This window comes from Nannobrachium achirus (genome assembly GCF_963921795.1).
Source record: "Nannobrachium achirus genome assembly, chromosome: 20".
NCBI classification, from domain to species: domain Eukaryota; kingdom Metazoa; phylum Chordata; class Actinopteri; order Myctophiformes; family Myctophidae; genus Nannobrachium; species Nannobrachium achirus.
Window position 1 is genome coordinate 930,544 of NC_137827.1, and position 12,141 is coordinate 942,684.

Genomic DNA, 12,141 nt, shown 5'->3' on the forward strand with positions numbered 1-12,141 from the left:
TAAGATATCATCTGGTCTAGACTGGATCAACCAACCTGTTTAGTAAACGAATATCTGGGCTTTCCCCCAGAAAGCCTGGTGAGGCGAGGTTAATTTACGGGTAGTTATAAAGACCCTCATTCACCTTCACGTCATGTGGGTAATTGATAGGTAGCCATAGTTACCCACTGAATATTGGTACTCCATATGTGGAGATACTCCATATATGGAGTGTCTCCACTGGAGTCTAGAATCACAAGCAGCTCTCACAGAGAGAACCCAGAGCCTTCTGTACGAGTCTGGCCTTACAACCAGATATGTCTACGTTATGCAGGGATCTTCAGATCCATTATCGATAGGCATGAAGGTTGACATCTCTGTTAGGTTATTACTGGACACCACTGTGGGGGGTCCTGATCCTGGACAACCAGTCCCAGAGAGTAGTTAGTAGCTTTGAAAACAAATGAAATAGCAGCATGTTTCTTTTTACATTTATCGACGACCATGCAGTCTTATGCAAAGTTTAACGTGTTATTTAGGCAAATGTTAGCTTTCTGTGGATGATTTAATTTTGTTTAATATCATGTTGTTTAGAGCAGTGTTTCTCAACCACTGGTCCTGGGGACCTTTGGTGTGCCCCTGAGAAGGGTCAAGTGTGCCCCTTGAAACTGCTTGAAAGCCAGTATTGTATTTATCATTTTAAAAATGATTTAAACTAGTAAAAACAGACGATCTACAAGCACACAACGCCTCGCACCGCGATTTGCTGTTTTCACTATTGTTGTGTGACAGCCTTGTATGATGAAGCAGGGCTTTATTACTTTGCGAAGAAACGTACACATATGAAACTTGGAGATACAAGGTTTCTTCCCGACAGTGACGATATTTACACCCCCGTATTATGTTGGTGTGACCATGGATTCTTGGGACATGAAAAGTGTGCCCATGCAGGAAAAAGGGTTGAGAAACACTGGTTTAGACTGATACCAGTGATCCTAGCTTAGCTTGCTTATTGTAAGTTTCTCTCTGTAAAGCATCTCATTCATGTCTACATTTTAAATTGTACGTCTCAGATCCAAATATTGTACTTTTACAGTAAAGGTAGGCTACTGTAAGAAGGCCTACATAATCATTTCGGCTGTTTTCAATAGATTATTATAGCCTACATTTTGACAATTGAAATGAGATATTCCAGATAATAAAAAAAGAAAATAGTACTTTTTGGAAGCGGTGAAAACCGCTTCCAAGGAGTGGCTTTGTCTGTCCCGTACATGTTTTTTTGAGGATTCCCATAGATTCTCAAGGAGTGGCTTTGTCTGTCCCGTACATGTCCTGTACAGGTCCCGTACATGTCCCGTGCATGCAAAATTGAGGATTGGTCAAGCTTCACATGACAATTTGGCCCTCCAGACAAAAGCATTCATTCATTCAGAATTCATAAAAGTATAGAACTAAAGCACAGAATGTATAGATCTAGAACACAGAATGTATAGATCTAGAACACAGAATGTATAGATCTAGAACACATTTCATAGCTCTAGAACACATAGAATAAAAATTCACCGCTTCACTTCGAACCAAGGTTTGATTTTTTTTTCTTTCTACATGGTGTATTGATACTGTACAAAATGTAAAAAAAAGTCAAAACTATGGCACCACCTCTTTAACAAAACCAAACCAAACAAACATTTGCTGAAGGCAGGGCTCATGTAAAGATGAGCAGGTGTTTTCATAAAGAAGTCCTGACTGATGCAACAGGAGCACACAGAGACACAAAGACAGGTGTCCTGTTTCAGGGAGCTAACAGGCAGATAATATTCCCTCAGCCCTGTATTAGTGTTAGCTAACAGTGGTGCATTAGGTTAGGGTCAGGTTAAAGGGATATTTCACTTTCAAAAAAAAACTTTTGGTCATTTTATGGTCTAACCAGGCTTTTGGGAACACAGTTTTTGAATTTCTTCCTTCAATATTTAGATATTTGATATTCATTTCCCCCCTTCCAGGACCTTCCTATACAAACCCATTATAACTTCAAACACTTATTCGGAGGTGTCAGGAGTCACCAGAAAAGAAGGACCGTTGTTTTCATTGAATCTATCATGGTTAAAATGGAGTTTGAAGTTATAATGGGTTTGTATAGGAAGGTCCTGGAAGGGGGAAAATGAATATCAAATATCTAAATACTGAATGAAGAAATTGTAAAACTGTCATGGGTGTTCTGTTCCCAAAAGCCTGATTAGACCATAAAATGACCAAAAGTACACCAGAGGTTGACAACCTGTTGCTCGATGAGGAAGAAGTTTAGACAATCATTTCTACATCAGCCTTCTGTAACGGTTCTCTCGTCTTCATTTCTTACACTGCAGGCGTGTTAGGGCATTAACGACTTGTGATTTTTGCAAGTCGACTCGACTCAGTAAAAAGTTACGTTGAAGTCGACTTTATCGTTTGATGATGTCATCACATCACACACGACCCCCCAATTCACCCTTTGTCAAGTCCCGCCCACTGTCCCATCCCTCTTCACACCCATTGGTTGCAGTGTCTTGGTGGGACATTCGGTGGGACACTCCATCCACTACCATTCTAATTCAGTTGCTTCGTATTGTTATTCTGTGTGTTCAATTCTAATCTCAAACTTGGTTTCAGTCAAATGGAGCTGCTCAGTGGCAGTATAGTGACTCAGCATGTTTTTAAATGTTTTTATTTCTACAAAAACTATGTTTTAGCAAATTCAACATCAAAAAGGCAGAACCAGGGCGGGACAAGGCAGATAGAGCCTGCTGGTTGGTCAGTCAGGGACCAACAAGAAGGCTGACTAAGGGTGAATTATTTTGGGGGGTCCCCAGATGATTAACTTAATGTGAAACATTGTTTTCTCTCTCAACTGTAAACAAACCAACATAAAGTTTAAGTGTATAGAGGGTATCTGCACATTTCTAAAGTGACAATTTAAGGACTTTTTAATGCCTCTAAAATGACAAGTTAAACATTGTCCAAATGGTCAAATATACAGTATAGAGGCAGTTGTGAGGCGTTGTGAGCATGTAGATCTGCTATTTTCGCAATAGAACCATGTTATACCAAATGTAATGTAGCACTGTAATATTGGATCATTCCGTTCTTGACAATAAGCAATCCTACTGTTTGAATGCTGTACAGATGCACACATGGAGCAAAAATAATGTTTTTTTTGTTTTTTTCAACTTTGACTTTCGACTTTCTCTGGTGGGAGTCAACTTGTGTAATGAAGACTTTGTGGACTTTTTGGTTAATGCCCTAACACACATGTTGTCATAATGACGACCTGTCTGTGTAGCTGTAGTGTGATGACAGAACATGATGGCGTGGTGTTGTTTTTTCATGCCAATCAGTTGTCTTAGGCAGAGCCTGTGAACTGGCCAGGTGTGGAAACGTATGGTCTGTCCATGCTGTCTCTGACAGCTGAACTCTTCGTCAGAAAGGTCCGGTTCAACTTCAAAATGACGTCACTTCTGAAAAACATTACCCAGAATTAGAGTTGGGAAAGCTGCACGTCGGAAAGTCGGAACTTTCCGACAAAAAAGTTTGTTGGTCGGAGGCATTATGGACAGGCCTTTAGTCTTGTTGGGTCCACTGGAAGAGCCTTTAGTCTTGTCGGGTCCACTGGAAGAGCCTTTAGTAGCGGAGGGTCCTGGGGGGTCCTGGACCACCGCCCGTCCCCCCGCCTCAGGGCCGGGCGTGGCCCTCCCTGTGGTGGTGAGGAAAACACGTGGCGGATTTGAAGTGGGTGGAACGGTACGCAAGATACATGGATTACAGACATCATGCCTACAGACGTACAGAGAGAAGATGGTGTCACTATAGTTATTCTGCAGTAGTTTTCAATGGACAGAGACACCACTATGGAAGAACTGTCACCATGAGAGAGACATAGAGAGAGAGAGAGAGAGAGAGAGAGAGAGAGAGAGAGAGAGAGAGAGAGAGAGAGAGAGAGAGAGAGAGACCACTGTGGAACCAAATCATCCGGCTTTAGGAAAATAGCAGCAGATGTCAAAATCTTGGTTTCATGTGCATGTACTGTAAACACACACACACACACACACACACACACACACACACACACACACTCTTCTACACACAGTTTATTTCACATGCACTCTGCCTCTCATACACACACACACACATAGAGTTTATTTCACATGCACGCTGCAGACAACAGGACTGTGCTGACCGGAGCGTTGCCCCATGGTTGCATCAGCAGCTGTCATCATGATACCTGTCACTGTCACCATGAGAGAGAGAGAGACAGAGACAGAGAGAGAGAGAGGAGTTATGTCAGAGTGATACAGACAGACATATTGACAGAACAGTGAGAGAAAGAGAACAGATACTGTAAAGCTGGTTGCGCTGCGTGTTTTCGTTGCGTTTAGGAAATCCGAAATCCGTAGGCCAGGGAGAGAGAGAGGAAAGAGAGAGAGAGCGACTCAGTGCGACAGCTGCGAAAATCGGAAAAAATCAACCCTGGTCCGAAAATAAATAGGAAATGGGCGGCAGTGTGCAAACGTGATTGACATAACGTGAGGTTGATTTTTGTATTTGCGCGCTCTGAAATTCACTCCGATATTCGGCCCGAAAAACGCAGCAGTGAGCAAAGACCTTTACTCTACTAACAGAGCGTAGGATTCTTCTGCCTACACAAACATCATGTCCTGGTCTGAGCCAATAGGGAAGGGGATCAACGTCACATGATTCCCTTGTTTGTCCATCCATCCGTCCATCTTAAACCGCTTATCCGGAATCGGGTCGCGGGGGTGACAGAGGGATACTATAATGTACTCTAGTATATCAAGTACTTTCCAACCTTCTTCTCCCATCTTTCCGTCTTTATAAACTTTATTTTACTCCTCCGACTCTCAAATCAACAACTTCATCGTGAATCGTGTGCTTGCATTTTGCCAAGAGTTACGTTTTATAGAGTTTAATTAATATTAATTTATTGGTGAATTGATTTTCTTGATTGACGTGAACCAAATATGGAGATGACTGACATCACAGCAAACACACTTGCAATTTCCCAGAATTGCAGCTTTCTAGTTGTCATTAGGACATTAACGACTTGTGATTTTTGCAAGTCGACTCGACTCAGTAAAAAGTTGAGTTGAAAGTCGACTTTATCGTTTATCGTCATCACATCACACACGACCCCCCAGTTATTTTGGAGGGTCCCCAGATGATTAACATAATGTATAACATTGTTTTCTCTCTCAACAGTAAACAAACCAACATACAGTTTAAGTGTATAGAGGGTAGCTGCACATTTCTAAAGTGACAATTTAAGGACTTTTTAATGGCAAATTAAACATTGTCCAAATTGTCAAATATTAGAGGCAGAAATTGTGAAAATAGCCGATCTACATGCTCACAACGCCTCGCATCGCGAGGCGTTGTGAGCATGTATATCTGCTATTTTCACAATAGAAAGTTTTTTTTTTTCAACTTCGACTTTCGACCTTTTCTGGTGGGAGTCGACTTTGTAATGAAGTCGACTGAGGCGACTTGTGTGGAGTGACTGCTGTCACAGACACCAGAGGGAGTGCAGTGCAAGCATTTTACTGAAGACTTTTACAGCATCAACACTAACTAGTAGTGCAGGCATTCTATGGATAATAAGGGGTTAACCTATAGGACAAACTGCTACAGAAACTCTTTCAACTTGTTTTGTTTCTTAAGTACCAACATATCTATGTCTAAATCCCATTAACCTTACTATACAGGAATTAAATACAAAACATAAATCTGCAATGGATTCAGAATCATGAAAAACCCCTAGTTTGACCCCTCACATGCTACTTAAAGCAGATTATTTTTGTATGTTGTTAATAACATATTGAAGAAACACAAAAAGTTGAAAGAGTTTCTGTTGCAATTTGTCCTAGGTTAATTCATATTATAATGTCTGCACTATTATAGCCCTCAACAACACAAACCCTGATTCCCCCCTTCCTCTATCAAAGCAGTTGGTATGGTCCTGACCCCCCCCCCCCTCCTACCAGAGCAGTTGGTATGGTCCTCTGCATAAAGCCAGGCTCCGCCCTCTGCCTCAGTTTCACCACTTCAGGAAGTAGCCACCACCATGCTGGTAAACCATTGATACAACATACTTATGTCAACAGAACATAACAGTCACCACCATGCTGGTAAACCATTGATACAACATACTTATGTCAACAGAACATAACAGTCAGGTAAACACAACATAGTATATTAATTAACACAACACACCTGTAGATTCAAGGCGTTGTGAACTTGTAGAAAGGCTATTTTCACAAATGTTTGCCTTGCCATAGATAATATTTGACAATAATTGTGGCGAATGTTTGCTGGTTACTTTTGACCGCAGTAATGGTTTTATTTATGTATATTAAAAAGTTATTAAAAGTCTCTGAATTGTCACTTTAGACATGTATATGTTTATACACTTTACTGTATGTTGGTTTGTTTACTGTTGTTGAGTGAGAAAACAATGTTGCACATCAAGGTAAACAATGAAGCTAGCATGTGGCTAAACAACATGCTATATAAATAACATTCTGTAGGGTAAAGCGGGGTAAACTGAGACACCCCCTGTATCTTGGCAATGGAACACATTTGTGGTCATGTGACCATTATATTTTCAAGCCCCTTGAATTTCCCACTTGCCATGAAGAGAGAGACCTGATAGTGCTGTAGAAAACATGCTTTTTTCACAAAGAAATGTTTTTTGCATGTAAAAGTAAAATGTCTTGCTCTCAACATAATCAACTGTTGTGTCAAAGCAAATTGATGCAGGGATAACATTTTATATCATACATGTTGATGAACTACCAACTTATAAATCCATGTGATAGATGCTAGCTGAAGATTACCCTGAATTGATAAAAAAATATCCCTTTTCCCAAAATGTGGCTGTGGGGTAAAGAGAGACAATTGCTTTGGGGTAAAGTGAGACACGATCTCACATTATCCCAACATGATAGACAGGGAGAAAGCTGTACAAACCTGGTTAAAGGGTGTACCAAACTTTTCTTAGTTGATTCTTATGTATTTTTCCCTGTAGAATCCAATTCTGATATTTACATCTTTTGTATTGTGCATAAATGAGAAAATGTACATATTTGACTAAATTTGACTAAATATGCTAATTACCTCATTCGTTATGCACAATACAACAATATACTTTGCAGAAATGCATTCTACAGGAAAATGTATATAAGGATCAACTGAGGAAAGTTTGGTAAACACTTCTAGCAAATTTCTATAGTGTTTTTAGTTTTTTTCTTTCTGCCCATGCGTCACATTATTTGACACATGGGTGGAAATGACAGGACAAACCATATTAAAAGAATGTCTGCTATGTACATTTTTGTATCGTGCATATTTAACCTGGTTAACCGGGTTTTTGTGTGGTAGTTTTAAAGTGAGAAAAGTGAGTGGATCACTTTACTCCGTTGATTTCTCTGGTCTGTCTCAGTTTACCCCGGTGCTGGGGTAAACTGAGACACAAGACCACTTTTATAAAAACAATCATATTTTCTCTGCCTTGTGTCTGGAATATGTTCTGATAACTTCCATTGTTAGGAAACATCCCAAATGACTGGGAAATGTGTAAATTTGTACTGATATATCTTTTAGTTCGCCTAGACTCAGGGGAGCAAATGTCAAAAGTGTCTCAGTTTACCCCGCTCTCCCCTACTAATGAAATATAACTCCAGACACGCACCGTTGTACTAATGAAATATAACTCCAGACACACACTGTTGTACTAATGAAACATAACTCCAGACACACACCGTTGTACTAATGAAACATAACTCCACACACCGTTGTACTAATAAAACATAACTCCAGACACACCGTTGTACTAATGAAACATAACTCCAGACACCGTTGTACTAATGAAACATAACTCCACACACCGTTGTACTAATGAAACATAACTCCACACACCGTTGTACTAATGAAACATAACTCCACACACCGTTGTACTAATGAAACATAACTCCAGACACCGTTGTACTAATGAAACATAACTCCAGACACACCGTTGTACTAATGAAACATAACTCTGGCTATGCACCGTTGTACTAATGAAACATAACTCCAGACACCGTTGTACTAATGAAACATAACTCCATGCACCGTTGTACTAATGAAACATAACTCCAGACACTGTTGTACTAATGAAACATAACTCCAGACACCGTTGTACTAATGAAACATAACTCCACACACCGTTGTACTAATGAAACATAACTCCAGACACCGTTGTACTAATGAAACATAACTCCACACACCGTTGTACTAATGAAACATAACTCCACACACCGTTGTACTAATGAAACATAACTCCAGACACACACCGTTGTACTAATGAAATATAACACACCGTTGTACTAATGAAATATAGTGCACCGTTGTACTAATGAAATATAGCGCACCGTTGTACTAATGAAATATAGCGCACCGTTGTACTAATGAAATATAGCGCACCGTTGTACTAATGAAATATAGCGCACCGTTGTACTAATGAAATATAGCGCACCGTTGTACTAATGAAATATAGTGCACCGTTGTACTAATGAAATATAGCGCACCTTGTACTAATGAAATATAGCGCACCGTTGTACTAATGAAATATAGCGCACCTTGTACTAATGAAATATAGCGCACCGTTGTACTAATGAAATATAGCACACCGTTGTACTAATGAAATATAATGCACTGTTGTACTAATGAAACATAACTCCACACACACACCGTTGTACTAATGAAACATAACTCCAGACACACACCGTTGTACTAATGAAACATAACTCCACACCGTTGTACTAATGAAACAACATAACTCCACACACCGTTGTACTAATGAAACATAACTCCACACACCGTTGTACTAATGAAACATAACTCCAGACACACACCGTTGTACTAATGAAATATAACACACCGTTGTACTAATGAAATATAGTGCACCGTTGTACTAATGAAATATAGCGCACCGTTGTACTAATGAAATATAGCGCACCGTTGTACTAATGAAATATAGCGCACCGTTGTACTAATGAAATATAGCGCACCGTTGTACTAATGAAATATAGCGCACCGTTGTACTAATGAAATATAGTGCACCGTTGTACTAATGAAATATAGCGCACCTTGTACTAATGAAATATAGCGCACCGTTGTACTAATGAAATATAGCGCACCTTGTACTAATGAAATATAGCACACCGTTGTACTAATGAAATATAGCACACCGTTGTACTAATGAAATATAATGCACTGTTGTACTAATGAAACATAACTCCACACACACACCGTTGTACTAATGAAACATAACTCCAGACACACACCGTTGTACTAATGAAACATAACTCCACACACCGTTGTACTAATGAAACATAACTCCACACACCGTTGTACTAATGAAACATAACTCCAGACACACACCGTTGTACTAATGAAACATAACTCACGGTTGTACTAATGAAATATAGCGCAAGGTTGTACTAATGAAATTTAACACACCGTTGTACTAATGAAATATAGCGCAACGTTGTACTAATGAAATATAACGCACTCTTGTACTAATAAAACTTTGGCTACTTAGTCAAAGTTCATCCTAACAGGGACAGACAGACAAAGTGAAACATAGCGAGGCAGTTCTCATCGCTCAAAAAAAGACTACTTCTTCCACCCCTTGTAACTCTCTCCCTGTGTGTGTGTGTGCGTGTGTGTGTGTGTGTGTGTGTGCGTGCGTGCGTGCGTGTGTGTGCGTGCGCGTGTGTGTGACAGTGATGGAGGTGCCAGCCACCAGACGCGCCACGCAGCCCAGCGACTCCATTTCCCAGCAGGCAACATGAAGGAGGAAGTCCCGCCCCCGTCCCGTGGCAGTGGACCAATAGACGCGCGGCGTCTCAGAGTATAAAAGGAGGTCATAAAGACGGGCGTGGCCGGAGCTCCGCCTCCTCTCCTCCCCTTCTCCCTCCGACCTTCCTCTTCTCTACCTCCTCCTCCTCCTCCTCTTCTTCCTCCTCTTCCTCCTCTTTCTCCCGGGAATCGAACCCGCGGCCCGCCCCCGCCGGCCGGACCAACGTGACCACCAAGAAAACAAAGAAAAAAAAGGCCTTACGACTGTTAAACCGCCAACGACTGTTTTGCTCCTCCCGCCGTTTCCTGTTGAAAAATGATATATATTTTACCATAAATTCTATATCTTAAGAACATCTATTTTGGGCTTTACGTAACGTAACCGTCTTTTTTTGGATAACGTCTTTTTTTTTTTTTTTTTTTTGGATAACACCGTCCTCCCAGGATCGGATTGTAAAACCTCTGACGTTTGAACCCTCTTTGCGACGCCAAACTCTGGGATTATATAATAATAAAACCAACGTTGTCAGATATATGATGGTTCTCGCCGCTAACGCGACCCAAGACGGAATAGCAAGACACGCCATCTCTGGTTTACTTCCTGTATCTGCGTGACGTAGGTGGACACCTTATTAGGAGACAGGAAGCAGGGTGGAGTCTATTCATTCCAATGGTAGAGTGAAGGTGAGCTCAGCTTCTGAAGCATTCTGTAGCTCCATGCTCACTGAACTGAATATTGGACCCCATCGACACAAGACATCTTCACAAGATTTTCATACTAAAATAGTGTTTTTCAGTGAGAAAGATCTGCTTCATTATCGATCAACACACGGGTTAGGGAGATTTGCCTTCAGACTCCGGCGCCCACTTAGGAGACCATTTGTGGGATTGGTGTCCCATTTGGCCTCTAGTGGCTGCAGTTGGGATGGTCTATCGTCCTAAATTAAAAACCTTTGCCACGACCACGACGGCTATGGATGCCACAGGCTCCTCCTTCTCCTCCTGCTTGCTGGTGGGCGTGAGGCTGCGGGCGCTCCTTAGCGCCGCCCTGCTGTTAGCTGGCGGCAGCGGCCTGGGTCCTCCGGGCGTCCTGGGCCTGGAGTTCTCTGGCTCGCCGGGCCAGTGGGCGCGCTACCTGCGCTGGGACGCCGCCACGCGAGGAGAGCTCAGCTTCCGCTTCCGGACGTCGTCCACCGAGGCGCTGCTGCTCTACTTCGACGACGGAGGCTACTGCGACTTCCTGTGGCTGGGCGTGGTGGAGGGGCGGCTGCAGCTGCGCTTCAGCATCGACTGCTACGAGACGGCCGTGGTGTCGGAGCGACGCGTGGACGACGGAGGATGGCACCTAGCGGCACTGAGCCGATACAACCTGAGGACCGCTCTGCTGCTGGACGGACAGGCCAAGGCTGACCAGGTGAGTTAGAATAATTGCGACTAGGGATGCGGTATCGGTACTCGTGGTATCGGTACTCGTCCCGATACCGGCCTATTTTGCGGTATCGGTACTCGTCCGATACTGCTCACAAAGCGCCCGAGTACCCTGTGTGTTCCGCCACTTCGCCTTTCTCTCTCTCTCTTAAAGTATCAAAAGTAAAAATACAAAATGTTTGAGCATAGCAGATCTAGAAGTTCATGCACAGTACAGGAATTTCCATGGGCTAAACCGGAAAAAAAAGTGAAATGTGTGGCAGTTGTGCCATGTTCTGGGAAAGCAATGCAATTTAATCTTATATTTACAATTGGCTTAAAGCCGCAGCCCACTTCAAGCAACGGACACAGGACACAGGACACAGGACAGTGGTGAAGCCTCAGTGGTGAAGCCTAAGCCAGGCCAGGCACTGAGAGAGAGAGAGAGAGAGAGAGAGAGAGAGAGAGAGAGAGGGAAGGGGAGAGGAGCAGGGCAGTGTATCGAATTACATTTACAACAGAGAGGGAGGGCTAGAGACGCACACTTTGGCGGGGGGGGGGGGGGGGGCAAATGCACAGAGAGAGACGCACATTTTGGGGGGGGGGGCAAATGCACACTTTGGGGGGGGGGGGGGCAAATGCACAGAGAGAGACGCACACTTTGGGGGGGGGCAAATGCACAGAGAGAGACGCACACTTTGGGGGGGCCAAATGCACAGAGAGAGACGCACACTTTGGGGGGGGGCAAATGCACACTTTGGGGGGGGGGAAATGCTTTGGGGGGGGCAAATGTTTTTTTCTCAAAAAAAAAATTTTCTCTAAAATTTTTTTTTCTCAAACATTTTTTTTTTCTCAAACATTTTT

The 12,141-nt window shown here is 42.4% G+C and overlaps 1 protein-coding gene across 1 annotated transcript in view; it reads left to right on the forward strand.

Annotated features, from left to right (window-relative positions):
* Nucleotides 1-10,843: 10,843 nt before the first annotated feature.
* The window catches only part of nrxn3a (neurexin 3a), a gene marked incomplete at both ends in the record, with an annotated part of 301,509 nt that continues 300,211 nt past the window's right edge, over nt 10,844-12,141 (forward strand). Inside the window, 1 exon segment of the mRNA XM_080750273.1 lies at nt 10,844-11,284. Within this exon segment, the coding sequence (XP_080606399.1) occupies nt 10,844-11,284 (441 nt within the window).